Below are 17792 nucleotides of genomic sequence, written 5' to 3'. Positions count from 1 at the left end.
AAGCCTGCAGAGAGCGACCTCTGTGGGCTTCAGAAAGCCCTTTGCAGGAGACTGCAGCATAGCTCCAGTCACATTTAGAGGGTTTAAGAAGCTGAAATCACAGATTTCATTATCTGTGGTTTTCTGTACCTGCGAGGGGTCTGGGAATGGATCCCTCACAGATACTGAAGTCCCATCTTTACGTGTGTCCTCCCCAGGGCCTAGGAGAAGGGGCTAAAGGGGGTAATTTGTACCTGGGCCCAGGGTTAGAAAGGGGGCCCAGGAGCCAAAGGAGGCAGCCCAGAAATTTCCTGGGATCTTACATTTTCCAATCTCATCCAGACTCACTGCCCATGTGGAATGCTGCCATGTGCCCATGGTAATGCCCTACTACTGCCACAAGGCCCAGGAATGCATACATTCCTTAACTGTGTCACATCTGGGAGGAAACTGACCTGCTACAGTAGCTCTTTGGCTTGTGGATCCACTTAGCATGAAGGAGTACATGGTAAGTCACACAGATGCGGGACTGCAGCCCCTGCAGAAGTCGGTTTTGGCGTACATATAGCACTCTCCATTCTAGTGTGAGCCTAAATACAATCATACTAATCTTCTGCAATGATTTTGTACATTTGAAAGATTTTAGAGAGGCTTAGGAATGTGTTTGGTTTTCTATATTACTGTACCTAGCTGCCAACGCTAGGCAGGCAGGCAGACCTGAGCTCTGCATTGGGTAGAACAGGTCTTCAAAGACTATTCCGGCTGTTGCCACTTTCCTCCTGCCTGTTTTGCCCCCATTCTGCCCACCCCTATCTCCACCCCCACTCTGTTTCACCCCCTACCTCTTTGGGAAAGGGTGCAAAAGAAACTGTACCCCCTGATAAAATTCCTCTCAGAGGCCCTGGTCATCCCCGGCCCTCAGAAGGCTTCTGGACGTGACTGTGGGGGGAGGCATTCTGAGGTTCTGGCCCCAGATGGCACAGGGATCAGGATTGCCATTGGAGGAGTGACTCACAGAAATCACTGTTGTAAGTTTCAATTTGAAATCCATCTTGAATTTGCTTTTGAACATTCTCACAAATAACAGATGCCCAGCCTTCCTCAGAATGTATCCTGAGTAATGCTTATGACATAATCTCGTCATCTCATAAGTACTATGGCTTCTTTCATGAATGAAAGAATAAGAGAACAATCCCTTTCAGGGATATGAGTGGAGTGTCATGTTTTACATTTATAATATATTTCTTTCCCAGCAATTCCATAAATAATTTTTACTAAATGGTTAAACATATCATATGCATTATGTTGGAGAAAGTGATTTATTTTTTAAAGCTTTTAAAGGTCAAACCCAGCATGCCACATCTGGGAAATGGAGCAAAGAAAAAAAAAAGAAATTAAGGAAAAGGATCATATGAACGCTTGTAAATTTACATAGAACAGCCTGGGTGTAGTTAGATGTGTAGCAATGAGTGAGGAAAGGAGATTATCCACCATCTGCAGACAATTAAACTCAAAACTGCTGCTGCATAATATTTTGAAATATCTCTATGCAACACTGAAATACTATGTTGTTAGTAACTGTTACTGCACTGTTGAGACAGAATTTAAAATAGGCATAATAACCCTTTTCTTCTACAACTGATGGGAAGTATTCCAGTCTTACAAGATTAAAACAGCAGACACAGTCCCCTGTGGTCAGAGGAAAAAAGGAGCTGTAGGAGCTGCAGAAAGAGGCCTGATAAGCAAAAATTGAACATTCTGAGGGGAAAAAAACCCAGAAAAATCTCTCAGGATTTTAGAATTTGAACCTATAGATCTTTCTGATATGGATTCTGATTATAGATTGCTTACTGTTCAAATGGGATAATATTGTATTGCAGTGGTTTTCAAACTGTCATGGAGAGTTTGAGCCACTGTTAGTGCTTGTGGAGGTGGGGGGAGGCAGCTCAGGGGGCTGCAGGGGCTTGGGTCCACTTACCCAAGTCTCCCGCAGCCCCCCCCCCCCGGGGTGTGGGGAGCCTGGTGCGACATTCTGCAGGGCTCCTGGCAGCTATGAAAGAAAAAGCGGAGCGATCACGCCATGCCTCCGTTAAGCCAGAAGTGGAGTGCAACCGCTCCGCTTTCACTTTCACAGCTGCGGGGAGCCCTGCAGAAGATTGCGCCGAGCTCCCCGCACCCCAGGCGGGGCTGCAGGAGGCTTGGGTAAGTGGACCCAAGCCTCTGCAGCCCCCTGAGGGATCCTGGGGATCACACCGCTGCCTCCTCCCTGCCACCAGGCTGCCCCAGCCCCTTAAGGGGGCAGAGGCCAGGGCCCACAGGCTGCGGTGTTGTGATGCCCCAGTCTGAAAAGCCCTGCTGTATTGGTTCAAGATGACTAGCGGCCCAATCCTATCCTGCACCAGCATTCAGGTTGCAGGGCCGCTGGAGCAGTGGCTGCTGTGTTCTGAGCCTTAGCTGGGGACCAGGCAGGCTGGGAGAGAGAAGAAAAACTTTATTTACCTATCCTGCCTCTGCCTGGTCCTCAGATCTACTCCAGCTCTGTTGCTAGTGCAGATTTGAAGACCTGCAGGGGACATGTTAGGCCTGAGATGGGGACGCAGGGTATAGTAGACACATGTGCCATTACAATCTGTCCCATCCTGATCCCCCACCACTGGCCAAAACCTGCCAGTGGCTAGTGTGCATGGCGCTGCTGGTGGCATGTGGCCTACTTGCCCTTGCACCAGTGGGAACACCAAGTGTCATAGGGTTGGGCAAGTGGCCTTTTTCTTTAAACTGGTTGCTAGGCAGAAGGAGCCTTGAGGATGTTCCTGTGTGGTCAATTTCTAATCTGGAATATAAAATCTGGGTGTGGCTTTACAGAGGAAAGAAAGGAAGCTTGTGTTTGCAGTCCTTGTGTTGGAGCATGTTAGAAGGAGTATTATGTGTCTGACTGTCCTGTAATGTTGGTATCTCTTAGTATCCTGTTAGATAAGCTAGCTAACCTTTCTTATTTTGAAAGCTACTGTAAATGCATGATACTAATGTTTATGGAGCAACCAGAGCTCCCTTAAGAACTAACCTTTTCTTATAATAAAGTTCTTCTACAGTATTTTGAAGATTAAGTGCAACACATTTAAATGACCAAGGGAATGTATTTCAAAAGTACCTGGGTGCTTATGGTGTTATAAGCAGACTACATTAACTTCCAGGGTTAGGTGGATTAGGTTGGTGAAAGAGGGTGCGGGTTACATCCTGCCAGGGTTTGGGAATTTCCCCTAATCTCTCCCTGACTCTTTGGGTGATAACTGTGACACTACGCACATTGGTGGAGCAGCTGCTGCAACAGTGAATGATGCAGTACACCAGCAGACTATGAGGGCTGTAATTTTCTCCATGCTTTGCTGTGACAGTGATACAGACTTGCCCCATGATATTGGAAAATTTGGCTGAATATCCAAGCTTACTATTAGTCCTCAGACTATGATTTGTAAATTGCTTAATAGGGATATGGATGTTTATAAACCCTACAAAACCCAAATAGTGATGTAAGCCTTTGATGGGCCACATGTGTGCTATATCTCTAGCCTGTATACAGCATGGTATTGTCTGCATTTTACTGTATATCTACAATACTTAAGGTAGAAAATTACTCTTCTACAGTACAGCATTACAAAATTATTAACTTTATTATTAACTATTATTTTTTGTAGACTCTCCTTCCTTTTTTGTTTTTCATGCTTCACAACATCTGAAATGTGGGTCTGAAGTGTGACATTTTTTGAGGCAGAAGGCTATTACATGAATACGTGGCAGCCTCCCCACTGGGAGGATCTACACAGGAGGTCTGAAAAGCCAATTATATATGATGGGTATAAAACCAGCAATGAGAAGAAACTGAGAATATAAGCTGTGTTACATAAGATTCCAAGGCAGTGGTTCCCAAACTGTGGGTTCATGGCCCACCATGGGGTCACGACCCAATATTTAGCAGATAACTGTTACCCTGCACATGCCCAATCTCATCTGATCTTGGAAGCTAAGCAGGGTCAGGCCTGGTTAGTACTTGGATGGGAGACCGCCTGGGAATACTGGGCGCTGTAGGCTTATACCATAGTCTTTCAAGACTGAAGGTTGCCAACCAGTCTATGTGTATCAAGGGTTAAACAACCAGCTACTTGGGGGGAGTACTGCTGCCCAATCACCATTAAAGCCACAGAGGCCTGAGCAGCTAGTAAAGTGAAACGTTTTTAGGTTGGTCCTGTTGTGAAAACGTTAAGGAACCACTGTTCTAAGGTACTCCAGACAGGAAGCTTTTCTTGCTAAAATGAATTTCAACACTTATTTTCTGTGACGTCCACAGATGTAGAGAGGGTTCAGAAAAACAAATCCATACAGCACTTTTTCATTCTCTTTCACTCTCTGTTTAATTTCTTGGTTTACTAGAAATTACTTGGGAACACAAAGGGGAGAGAATAGAGTCTCTGCATATTTGTCCACACAGCTATCCCCCTTGTTATGGGAACACATGATTTCCTCATGCACGAGTACGTGGACACTACTTGCATTTCCCCAGATGGATGCAAAAATGCCTCTTCTAAACATTCCAGAAAAGCGTTAAAATTAGTGATAGGCAAATTCCCTTCAGCTTGATCAGAACTGGGTTCAACAAACCAAATTATTTTCCAAATTGGAAAACAGCAATTTCCCCCCTACTTCTAGTATTTTGATCCCACTGCACAAGAATCTTGTTTGTATCAGGATTTGATGGGGTCCCATCATCCTTGGCATCCTTCAGTTTCGGAAGACTATGGTATCACACTCTGAAAAGTGGTTCTGGAACACCGTCCAGTGTGACTAAAAAGGCCAATTTGGGAGTGACAATCCCTTCCACACTGGGAGCAAATGTAGTCTGTCCCTGGTGTGTTTCCCTGGCTATGGGCCTTCCTTCTTTGCCTCAGTCGGTTGGGCAAGTGTCTCTTCAAATTGGGAGAGGCCATGCTGCACAGCCTGCCTCCAAGCAGAACGCTCAGAGGCCAAGGTTTCCCATCTGTTGAGGTTCATTCCTAAGGCTTTCAGATTCCTCTTGCAGATATCCTTGTATTGCAGCTGTGGTCTACCTGTAGGGTGCTTTCCCTGCATGAGTTCTCCACAGAGGAGATCCTCTGGGATCCGGCCATCATCCATTCTCACGACATGACCAAGCCAATGCAGGCGTCTCTGTTTCAGCAATGCATACATGCTAGGGATTCCAGCTCATTCCAGGACTGTATTGTTTGGAACTTTGTCCTGCCAGGTGATACCAAGGATACGTCGGAGGCAGCGCATGTGGAAAGCATTCAGTTTCCTCTCCTGTTGTGAGTAAAGAGTCCATGACTCGCTGCAGTACAGAAGTGTACTCAAGACGCAAGCTCTGTAGACCTGGATCTTGGTATGTTCCGTCAGCTTCTTGTTGGACCAGAGTCTGGAAAATGTGGTAGCTGCTTTGCCGAAGCGTCTGTTTAGCTCGGTATCGAGAGAAAGAGTGTCGGAGATCATTGAGCCAAGGTACACAAAGTCATGGACAACCTCCAGTTCGTGCGCAGAGATTGTAATGCAGGGAGGTGAGTCCACATCCTCAACCATGACCTGTGTTTTCTTCAGGCTGATTGTCAGTCCAAAGTCTTGGCAGGCCTTGGTAAAACAGTTCATGAAGCTGCTGGAGATCTTTGGCAGAGTGGGCGGTGACAGCTGCATCGTCAGCAAAGAGGAAGTCACGCAGACATTTCAGCTGGACTTTGCTCTCAGTCTGGAGAGGTTGAAGAGCTTTCTGTTTGATCTGGTCCGGAGATAGTTGCCTTCTGTTGCAGTTCCAAAGGCCTGCTTCAGCAGGACAGCGAAGAAAATCCCAAACAAGGTTGGCGAGAGAACACAGCCCTGCTTCACTCCACTTCGGATGTCAAAGAGGTCTGATGTTGAGCCATCAAAGACTACAGTGCCCTTCATGTCTTCGTGGAAAGACCTGATGATGCTGAGGAGCCTGGGTGGACATCTGATCTTGGGGAGAATCTTGAAGAGGCCGTCCCTGCTGACCAGGTTGAAAGCCTTCGTGAGATCTATGAAGGCTATAAAGAGTGGCTGTCGTTTTTCTCTGCATTTCTCCTGCAGCTGTCTAAGGGAGAATACCATATTGGTGGTGGACCTGTTGGCTCAGAAACCACACTGCGATTCTGGATAGACGCTCTCTGCAAGTACCTGGAGCCTCTTTAGTGCAACTCGGGCAAACAGCTTTCCTACAATGCTAAGGAGAGATATGCCACGGTAGTTATTGCAGTCAACCCTGTAGCCTTTGTTCTTGTACAGTGTGACAGTGTTTGCATCCGTCATGTCCTGGGGTACTCCACCTTCTCTCCAGCAGAGACAGAGGATTTCATGCAGCTCAGTGGCGATGATCTCTTTGCAGCACTTTAGGACCTCAGCAGGGATGCTGTCTTTCCCAGGTGCCTTGCCAAAGGCAAGGGAGTCCAGGGCCACCTGAAGTTCTTCTAGGGTTGGTTCACTGTCAAGCTCCTCCAACACAGGCAGGCACCTAGTGTTGTTCAGCGCTTCTTCGGTGACTACATTTTCTCTGGAATACAGCTCAGAGTAGTGCTGCACCCAGCGTTCCATCTGCTGCACCCTGTCCTGGATGACCTTGTCTGTGGCAGACTTCAGAGGGGCAATTCTCTTCAGTGTTGAACCTAGGGCCTGCTTGATACCATCATACAACCCCTTGATATTGCCTGTGTCAGCTGCTATCTGTATCTGGGAACAGAGTTGGAGCCAGTAGTCGTTAGCACATCTCCTGGCAGTCTGCTGGACTTTGCTGCGAGCAGCTCAGAGGACCTGCAGGTTGTGCTCACTGGAACAGGCTTTGTATGCTGCTAGAGCTCTCCTCTTTTCCTCAATGACTGGTGTCAGCTCCTCAGAGTGGGATTCAAACCAGTCTGCCGTCTTTTTGGTCTTCTTGCCGAATATGGACAAGGCGGTGTTGTAAACAGCATTCTTGAAATGGGGTCCCAATGTTTCCTTCAAAGCCCATGGGCCCTCTCTGAATACTCCCCACAACAAGAGTGATCTTGTTGGAAGCCTTTCTGCAAGCCATCCTTGGTATTCTAAAGGCTGCAATATCAGTACTTCCAGGCACCAGAGACCTTGAGAAATGTAATTTTTCCAGATGCCCTGAACTAAGAATATTTGTATCTTTTATGTGGAATCAGACCATTTTGCTATCTAGTTCTATTGCATCTACACTGGCTGGAAGCAGATCTCCACTGTTTCAGACAAATGTGGGGACATTTCTGTCTCTGGAAGTCTCCTCAGGGCAAGGGATCATTTGTTCCCTTTCCCCAGGGCAAGTCCCAGCAGCTGCCATGGGTCAATTTGGACCTGTGCCAGCTCTTTAGCTGGTGCAAGTCTGTATTGACCCGGAAAGGTGGATCAGGCCTGCGAAAGGGGTTAGAATTCAGCAGATGCTGCCACTGTCAAACCCAATCCCTTCCCAAGCCTGGTCTGCACTTCTCCTTCTCTTGTCACCTCCCCATTCCACCTCCTCCCCACCTCCCTCCTGACCCCTGTATAGGCTTACCTACCTCAGCGGGCATACGCTATCTGCCACTGTGTGAACCTGGCCACTTACCACTTGTAGAGGCAACCAGGCTGCATGTGTTGCTGCGGTGTTTGCAACAACTGTAAAGAGGTTTATGCTGCCAAAATGCTTGTTACAACGGTATAAAGGTCCCTTAGGACTGGGCCACAAGTTCATCCCAGAGCAAAAATTTAACCTCCTCTCTAAATTTTACTAAGTGGTGAATACATGAAAAACTACTTCCTAGCTCCAACTTGGATTTCAGTGCTACTAACAATTGGCATGCTCAAAGCAGTGCTGTTTTAAGCCTGTACCCCTCCTTGTCTCCCTTTAACTAGAAAAACAATTGTAGTTTCTTTCAATTGAAGAAATATGACATGTATAATAAGTATATACTATAGTATGTATTATATAGATTTTTAACAGTTAGATAAATCAATATATCTCCTACATGTTTTCATCAAGTCAGTACTTTTAAAAATAAATAATGATTTGCAGAAGATTCCCTAGAAAGTTTAAAATCTTTTTCATCCTAATCTGCAGCTTGGAGCATTCTTGTTTCCAGTTCTTCACAGGGTGTCACTCTGAGAATTCTACGGACTTTTCAGAGATTCTACAAAGTACTCACAAATATCCTTTCACAACATAAAATGAACTGGCATATGTTTTAAATAGCAGCTGAATTCTTTCTTTCCCTTTCCCTAAGAGGCTACTTTGAAGTTATCTGTTGCTATGGCAGCAGAAAATACCCTCTCTTTTTCAAATTGAAGGGGAAAAAAAGTTTAGCCAATCAGTGAAACAAATGGCAGAATAACTTCTAATGGTTTAGAACTCAGATGGTCAAGTGATGTTACTAAATTAATCTCACCATTTACAAAAATTTATTTATGTTATTTTAAAAATGTCAGAATTAAAGATGAACAAAATTCTAAATGGCCAGGAATGGTATACTGATTAAAGAAACAGTGGTGTTCCCGGGGGGTGGCAAAGGTCTAAGTTTTTCAGATGCCTGAACACCCGTGTAAAGAAGCCTCTGTCCCCCCCTTCAGAGCCATTTGGAGCAGCAGAAGCAATGCGAGGTGTCTCTTCCACATTGCTTTGCCCCCCCCCCCGAAACACCACTGTAAAGAAACATGGTTAAGGTGGTTCTGGTAAGTAAATTTTAGAGGTGAATATAGCTCTTCAAATTGAATGATTCTCCACATGTAGAACACAGAACTTTTATCACATCATTTTGTTGAAGATCAACAATTAAATAATCATCTACATTATTCTTAAGAACTATATAACCATGCTGATAAGAGTACACTATATGATAGAATTAAATGGAATGTTTCAAGCTTATGCCTGCAAATAGCCCAAGAAATGATTATAATAATCTAGAGTAGGGGTGCCCAAACCCCGGCCTGGGGGCCACTTGCGGCCCTTGGGGGCTCCCAATCCGGCTACAGGGTCTCCAATGAACCTCTGATCCTCCAGAGCATTGCTGGAGCCCATGCTGGCCTGACACAACTGCTCTCAGCGTGAGGATGACTGTTCAACCTCTCACATGAACTGTGGGACGAGGGTTCCCTCCACTACTTGCTATGTTCCCGTCTGTGACGCAGCACTGCCAGCGAAGGAAAGGCTGGCCTTGCTTTGTGCAAGGCCTTTTATAGGCCCTGAGCTACTGCAAGACCTTCATTCATTCATATAAGTTCCATCTCAAATATATTCACTTACATAAATTTATTCAAATTTTAAATGTACATTAATTCTTTTTTTTCTCAACCTCGGAGACAGTGTCAGAAAGATGATGTGGCTCTCCTGCCAAAATGTTTGGACACCCCTGATCTAGAGCAGGGGTGTCCAAACAATTTGGAGGAGGGCCACATCATCTCTCTGACACTGTGTTGGGGACCGGGGGGGAAAAAGAATTAATGTACTTTTAAAATTTGAATAAATTTATATAAATGAATTTATTAGAGATGGAACTTATATGAATAAATGAAGGTCTTGCAGAAGCTCAAGGCCTGCACAAAGCAAGGCCAGCCTTTCCTTCGCTGCCACTGCTGCATCGCAGACGTGAAACAGCAAGTAGTGGAGGGAGCCCTTGTCCCACAGCTCAGGTGAGGGGTCGAACAGTCGTCTTCACGCTGAGAGCAGTTGGTTAGGCCAGCACGGGCTCCAGCAAGTCTCCAGAGGGCCAGAGGCTCATTGGAGACTGGGGGCTTCCTGAGGGCCTGATTGGGAGCCCCTGAGGGTTGCAAGTGGCCCCTGGACCGGGACTTGGGCATCCCTGATCCAGAGAAATTACTCTGGCCACAATCCAGGGAACTGTATGGAGGACTCTGAAAGCTGAACGGGTCTTTCTTTTCCCCCTATCAGCAGTTGCTCAATGCCACTTTAAATTGAATGTCAATTTTGAAAGTAGGTGGACTTTCAAAGCTGGTTTGCTAGCACGGATAGGAAGCTGATGTAAGGACAAAACAAGGGCAAAATCCTTTATATGCTTATATAAAATTTTGCCCATGCTTGAAACAACTGTCAAGATCATGGTCTCCTATGTCTGAAGAGTGTAAAAACATGTTTATAAAAACTCTTTCAAATAATCTAAAGCATAATCCAGGTTTACTCAGAAGTAAGTGCCACAGTGTTCAACAGGGTTTATTTTTGGTTGGGTGTATATAGGGCTGCAGCTATTTCTGAGGGAGAAGGGACAGGGCAGTTACCCTTCTATCAAAAATGCTCAATTTCTTTAAAGAACTAATCTGCATTGAATGTGTGCATGAATTATGTCAGGTGGCTTCAAAACAAATCCAGACTGCAAATTTTAAAAAGTTATAATTTTTTTTTAATGGGGAGGCAGATTTTCATGAGCTTGTCGAATTTGCAAAACTGTTACATCATTCCTGAAAATGTTCAGGCTTGACCTTGGTTGAGCCTGAAGAATAAGGAAATTCTGTAATTAGTGAACAACCACAACGAATATTTTTCTGGGATACATATTGTTCTTGTTCACCATAGTCATGCAGGAGATGTACTAAGTTGATCTTAGAGATTGTAATGGATGAAGGTGGTCACTTGAGATCAAAAGATCAAGCAAGGTGGGGTTTTGAAAGTCAAAACCATCTACATAAAACTACAAAAAACAATTGCACTGACTGATGCTTAGAAGATGATAGGAAGAGACTACAGAATGCACCATTGGAGCCCACTTTTGGGGTTACAAAGCCATTAGGTCACCAGGAATCTCATGCATTCTCTATGCAGACAAGACTGTCAAGAAAACCGCTCCGAAACCTAGCCTGGACAAGAGGAAGCATGAATTGTATCTCTTTCTTTCTGGACCAGGTATCCAGTAATCGCATTAGATTCAGCTTTTCTGGAAAATTAATGTGAAAACATTCCTGCAGTTTTCATTTTCAGAATAACTAAAATAAAACCACTTTATAATGGAAAATATAACAGAAATCACCATTTATGTGTACACAGAAAGAGTATGTACGCTACTGCTGTCTGTTCTGCTCAGTGTATTTTATTAGCCAAAATTTTTAGTATTATAGGTGGGGTCACGGTATCTGGGGGTTCCTTTAAGCCTTCCACAGGTGACCGAAGTCATGTTCCATTCACTTCCAGAGGGCTTTCTGAAGCCTGCAGATGCTGTGTGCTTCCACTTTCAGCCTCTGTGGGCTTCCAAGTGGCCATTTTGGTTATAAAAACAAAATTTCCGGTCCACGGATACAGATTCCACTGAGGCCCCTCCCCCCCTGTACATCAGGCAAAAACACTCAGAAAAAGAAGTGTTTATGTAAAAATCTAAAAACATTCATAATAAAAGTTATGGTCTTTATGTTAAAACAAACCAACATCTGTGCCTTAGATATAAGTGGTTAATTTGCAGTACCACAGAAGGACTGTACATGTCCATTTAATAATGTGAACATTCTGGTAAAATGGGTAACAAATTTAAGGCCAGGAAGTAAAATACAATTGAAGCATACCTTTTGTAGCCACTCTGACGCAGTCAATTTTTGTCTCCTATGTCAGATAAAGAAAGAAAAGGTCATTTGCTGCTTTGTATCCACAGTGAGAAAGTAATACATTGCTTCTGTTTAGGGCACTGCTAAAGAAGAAAGGCTGTTCTAAGAAAAGCATCAACTTTAGTTGTTTGTTCTCATTGCTTAATAGTCTCCTGCACTAGTTCAACACATTTCCCTGCTATGGACAACTGAAGGAAAATGTACTTGGACATGTAACATCAATACTTCACTGAACATTAACCGAGAAGATGAATGAGATGTTATTAGACATGATACGTGCACTTTTAGTCTTTTTTTAAATAACACATTGACCTTGGGGTATTTTCTTTTCTTTCCATCAGCTACACAGTTCTAAGAAACATGCTAGACAATGTAAGAAAGCAAACGAAAATCAATGGTGTTTCACATTTCTGCACTGTCTGTGCACTGTAAAAGAGGGGCCATTATGGTATTTGGCAGAAAACATTTCCTTGCTGTCAAGGGAGACAGCCAAAGCTTATCAGGAATTGAAGGGCTCTTGGTAGGTCTGCCCAGGGAATGGAAAACAATTCTACAAAGAGTTCATACATTTCTTGGATGAAATGTGATCTGCAAAGGAAGGACCTTCTTACGCACTTATCACTTTGGTTCAGTCAACTTGTTTCTCTTACACAGTTTGAGAGAGAAAAACAAAAGGTCTGTGTCAAAGTCAGGCCAATCAAGAGTGAAAATGGATGTTCCAACTGATGTAAACTAATTTAATATATTTGAACAAGCCAAGCACATAGATAGTACACAAGCAAAAATCATTTTAAAAAGAGCAGTGTGGATGAAAAGAGGGCAGAATGGCAGCAATTTTGCCTGGACTCTGGGTACGGATAGAAATGTGTAATTCCTGCCTCCCTCCTACCTTTTAACTTATAGCAATGATTGTAAATACATAAATGATTGTACAGTATGTAACTATTAAAGGAAAAACACAATTTCTTTTCCCATTGTTTTTTGGGCAACAAAATAAGACAATATTGTACAATGCATTGGTCTTTTCACATATGGAAATTGCTTTAAAAACCATCAAAGACTGAAGACTTACCCCATTTGCTCTGCTGGCAGCTTGAAAATAAATACTATAGCTTTTATGAGGGAGAAGAGGAGCGTTCCAGAAGCCACTGTACGTTCTGTTGTCACCAATAGTAAAAGTCTGAATGGACTGAATACTATTGGCTGGAAACTCTGCTGCGAAGTAATACTGAGAGTTCAACAGCGAAGCATTCTGGAAGTGAATAGGCACAGGGTAGCATTTCAAGATTTCTGTTGTCTTCTTGGTTCTGCGAGGACGTTCTTCCTCAACAACGATTTGGTAGACACTAACAGATGAGAGGAGTGGTAAAAAGAGGAAAGAATGAGAAAAAAGAAAAGGTTATTTTAGGGAACCTCTACTATACACATTTTGAACTTGCATAAATAAGTATTTATGGTAGGGCACATAATACGTGGAAGCATGGAACAGAGTGAACTGATGTGAATATTCAGGCAGTAGCAGAGCTAGGGGGCAAAGCTGAAAGTCCCACAAGGCTCTGAAACTCGCCGTGTAAGGTAACCCTTCCCCTTGCTCTTGGAGCCTGACTGGGGGGAGCAAAAGCATCATGGAGGAGATGCCCCCACATTGCTTTCGCTCCTTGGATGGCCCTGAGAGCAAGGGGGAGGGGCAGTTTACACAATGAGATTCACTTCCAGTTTTTAGGAAAACCAGAAGGGTGCCTCTGAAGCCTCTGGGGCAAATTCTGAGATGTACCTTCATGTGCCTCAGAACACCTTTTGGGCATGACCAGAAGGTGCTTCCAGCCATGTCTGAGAGGTTTGGTGAGGCCCTCCAGCTGCAGGTTTGGAACCCACGGTAAATCAAATCTGCAGATTCTGAACTCATGGATGAAAAAGGTCCACTATAACTTTTTATCAGAATGAAGGAATAAAATAGATATAAATTACTATTCTCATATAAAAAGGCATCAGAACGTTGATGACAAAAAGCTTTACAAACAGTTGTGTGACCAGGAAGTAGGTATGAGGTCACAGAACATCTACTTCCAGCCATCTACCTTGCTTGAATGAAGTAGATGCTCCCACCTGCACAGAAAAATAACAGTGAAGAGGAATAAAAGTAAATTGGTCAGAGACTTGCTTGTTAATAGCCAAGTCGATGGCTGTTGATGGGTCCTTCAACATTTTGCTCTATCACATGATTTTTAAAAAAATGTTGGCTGCAAATTGTTACTTATTCCGCAACACAGCACACTTTATCAGAGCCAAATAAGTACTGCAAAAGTAACACTTTAAGTTTTATTTTCTAAAGTAAGGCTATCAGTTGCTGACCTAGAAAGGAACTTCTGCATTGTAGCTTGTAGAAACTTTGCTGAACTGTAATAGTACAGTAGATGTTCAAACAGGAATAGAGAGAAAGAAAGAAAAAAATCACCCACAGGTTTGGCTCTTGAAAGTGTTTGAATAATTGAAGCCATTAACATTTCAGCAATAAAAGAAAAGCAACCTGCCTTAAAAATTCTGAATATCTCCTGCTGCAAACTGATTTCAGCAATCACTGAAGACTGCACTGAAGAATTGAATTACTATTAACTTTTCCTAACTGTTCACATTTGTACAGAGTTCATTTTTTTATGAAGCCTAAAATTTCCTGAAAGTCCTAATATAGTATTACAAAGTTTGTAGAATTCATGATGGCACTACATAAGACAGCCCAATCCTATTGGGGCTTGCTACCAGCGGAGCGCACATTTCATGACTGCCTAAAAGCAACTGAAAAGCATGATCCGGCAGCATGCCAAGTAGCACACTGTTGGAGTGTTGGTGGGAAGGCTGAAGCCTTCCTATGCAAGTTGTTGGAGTGCCAGGCAGCCAGTCGCTCAGGAAGATAAGCTGGTGATGGAGGGCAGAATGGGGCAGGGAAGGTGCAAAACGAGGGGGAGGAACGGGGCAGGGAGGCTGTGGAAGTGGGATGGATCCAGTGGCAAAGGTGAGCAAAATCACTGGCATAGGTCCAAAGAATTCCATTGCAGGGTGGGAAGCTTATAGAGGGGAAAAGGGAATTTAAATCCCCTATAAAAATGAATGCGGCAGCCCCTCGTGCTTCAGAGCACAAAAAACAAGCGGGCGGTTAGGAAGGATGAGCAATAGGGAGCCTGAAGAGCTGATGCCTGATTGGAGCTTGGGTTCAGTTCAAGTCTCTGTGCATGTGCGGTCTGGCTGCCCTATGTGCCTCAGGGCGAGGTGGCAATTTGATTGGCTCGCCTTTCTCAATTGTCCCACGTGGGGTTGAGAGCTACTTGGGGACTGAACCAGCGGGGGGGGGGGGGGAAGAGGAGTAGGATCTGGCTGTTAAGATTCTGGAGTAACTTCGAAGTTTTTATTAACTTCGAAGTAACCTACTAGAAGACATGCACCATTTTTGGAAGGAGCAGTTTCAGAACAATAGCCTATTACTATGATGCTGCTCCACATAATAAACATGCTGAATCTATTCTAAAAATACCAATTTGCACAGTATTTGAGGCATATTCCGAGTCACCCTTCAGTGACTCTAATGGACTCGAGTCGAGTCGTCTCCTCCTTTAAAAAGTCCCCCTTTTAAAAGAATTCCAAAATAGGAAAAAACAGGGCTGCTGCTGGGGAGAGCATATGTTTGTCAGATCTCTCTTTACTCACTCCCCTGCAGTACCCACCCATCTGTAAAGAGGGCAGGAGGGGTGGGAGGGACAGTGAGAGAGCAGGACAGAAGCAGCAAGAGGGAGGAGGATCAAGAGAAGCAGCTTGGAGGCTTACCAGGACGACCCTGACCTTGCAGCTCTACTCAGTAGTCCCTCTGCAGCTGGCCATCCAATGAGGGTCCCCCTCCCTCCCAAGTAACAACAGAGTCATGCTGTCCAAAGCATGATTGCTCCCTTGCCTCCTCTTTCTCCCTGGGCTGAGTCGCCCCCTTTAAAAAGTCAGCTATGGGAAAAATGGGGCGGCTGCTGGGGTGTGTGCGTGTGTCGGAGTTCTCTTTACTCACTCCCCTGATGTCCCCTTCCATCTGTAAACAGGGTGGGAGGGAGTGAGAGAGTCGGGACAGAAGCAGTGAGAGGGAGGTGGGTCACAAGCAGCAGCTGGGAGGCTTACCAGGACAACCCAATCCTTGGCAGCCCTACTCAGAAGTAGTTCCACTGTAGTCAGTCATTCAATGAGGGTTGCCCCTTCTCTGCTTCTCCTCCTGCCCTCCCTCAGTCAATGGAAATATGAGTATGCCAATCCTTAGTCCAATGATCCTTCCTTCCTTCCTATCAGAGACGGGGAAAAAGAGCCCAGTCCCACCTCCTCCCTCCTGCTCAACCCTTCTCTGCCTCCTGGCTAGAACTCCCTGCTGCTTGCCATCAGAATGCTGGCCCCATGAGGTTTTCCACATGGCAAAAACAGTAAGCAAGCACATCCAGACACAGACGGACTTGAGTCAGCATGTGTGGCAAGTTAGGGGGGACTTGACTAGAGTCTTTTTCAGAGTCTTGCACGCACGTGACTCAAGAGTCACTGAGTCAGCAAAAATCATGCATTTTAGCGACTCAAGTCCAAGTCACCTGACTCGAGTTCCCAACACTGCACACCATATAATATCATTACCTTATATTGTATTGAAACTGCTTCCATCAGAAGCTGCCACTGACATGGGGCCATATTGGCAGAAATATTTTATTTCTTTGATGGTTGAATTTTTTTTATGTTTTTGCAAGTGGGGGATTTACCCTGCACATGCCCAATGTCGTCTGATCTTGGAAGCTAAGCAGGGTCAGGCCTGGTTAGTACTTGGATGGGAGACCGCCTGGGAATACTGGGTGCTGTAGGCTTATACCATAGTCTCTCGAGACTGAAGGTTGCCAACCATTTAGTAAAAATTATTTGGTGCCAAGTGATAAATTCCCTTGCTTTCCTCAGTTCCTTTTCTGTTACTTTCTCATAGCCTCTTCTTTTGATTTAAGTTCTGTTACAGTTTACTGTATTTGCTCCTCAGTGAATTAGTTTTAGTCTTCCATTACTGCTGTTTGTCCCCATACTACAACTTAGACTATGGTATTGACCTTTAACAGATTACCTACCACGACTGCTTTTAGGTAAAACCTGTAATTGCTGATCTAGCAACAAGCAAAACAATATGCACAATCTCTGATAATGAAAATAGCAAGCTTTAAACTCTAGAGCACAGGTTATTTTCATGACCTACTTGAAGGCCGATTTTAATCACATACGCACTGTGTCCATTTATAATGGCTGTCTGAAGTTCTAGAAGTAAAATTACTGTTCAAGTCTCATTTTATTCTGAACAGCGCATACTGGTTATGCTATGCACAGCACTCAATGCAGACTGCATTCTACATGCCTGATTTCATCCTCAGATACATTAAAGAAAGGACCAAGTTGACTACAGCAATTTCAAACCCAAAATGTCTTTTCATCTTTACTCTAAAAGACAAATTAGATTTGTGAGCAACTAGACCTCAAATCTATTTGCTCTTTAATAATTTAAGCACTGAAAGGTCAAAAAGCTCTTTTCTGTTCCCCTTTATCAAAGTCCAAATGGTAATGAAAAACGGCTAAATCCCCGTCTACTACCCCATTTTCACACAGGCCTGTCTCCCTGATGTAAATTAACACATTATAAGCACCTGGGTCAATGGTAACCTGACAGCATTTTATGAGTTATATGTTTTAAATCTGTATAAATGAGATCAGCTCGCTAATGAATTTTATAAGATCATTTGAATTACAGCTACAATATAAAAAAAAACTGACTTCAAATCCTGCCATTGGAAATGCTTCCTAGTAAAATACAATAAGAGAAAATCACTCTGTCTAGAACAAAATGTTTAAATTCAAGTTTGACAAAGCCAGCAAGCATTGAACTAGATCTTTACATCTTTCTAGTAAATTAATTCAGATTTTCCATCTGCCTAAAATTACAGTTGGCCTTTTTAGTCAAAGATTTGCATTTGAGCTGAAATACAAATAAAATTCATACTAAGATAGAATATGCCGACAAATGATAAATGGCCTGATAAAAATTACTTGTTTTACAAATTATACTTGATTTCAATCCCAAGGGCCTCAATCTTGCAAATCCCTTACTGCCTTTACATTTATAATTGATGCTTTACTCCCATTAAGGATCTAGAGCAGGGACGTCA

General features: G+C 43.8%; 1 protein-coding gene and 1 pseudogene across 1 annotated transcript in view; one reads left to right on the top strand and one right to left on the bottom strand.

Moving 5' to 3' along the window:
• Positions 1–17792, bottom strand: part of PTPRM (protein tyrosine phosphatase receptor type M) — a 544564-nt gene that overhangs the window by 194364 nt on the left and 332408 nt on the right. Inside the window, exons 12-13 of the mRNA XM_066626178.1 lie at positions 12659–12932; positions 11548–11584 (exon numbers count right to left, since the gene is read on the bottom strand). Of these exons, the coding sequence (XP_066482275.1) occupies positions 11548–11584; positions 12659–12932 (311 nt within the window). The remainder of the gene's footprint in view (positions 1–11547; positions 11585–12658; positions 12933–17792) is intronic.
• Positions 3949–4065, top strand: LOC136650795 (5S ribosomal RNA; annotated as a pseudogene).

Source organism: Tiliqua scincoides, chromosome 4 (assembly GCF_035046505.1).
Source record: "Tiliqua scincoides isolate rTilSci1 chromosome 4, rTilSci1.hap2, whole genome shotgun sequence".
NCBI classification, from domain to species: Eukaryota; Metazoa; Chordata; class Lepidosauria; order Squamata; family Scincidae; genus Tiliqua; species Tiliqua scincoides.
The sequence above is the reverse complement of the archived record's forward strand: the minus strand, read 5'-3'. Positions and strand labels throughout refer to the sequence as shown.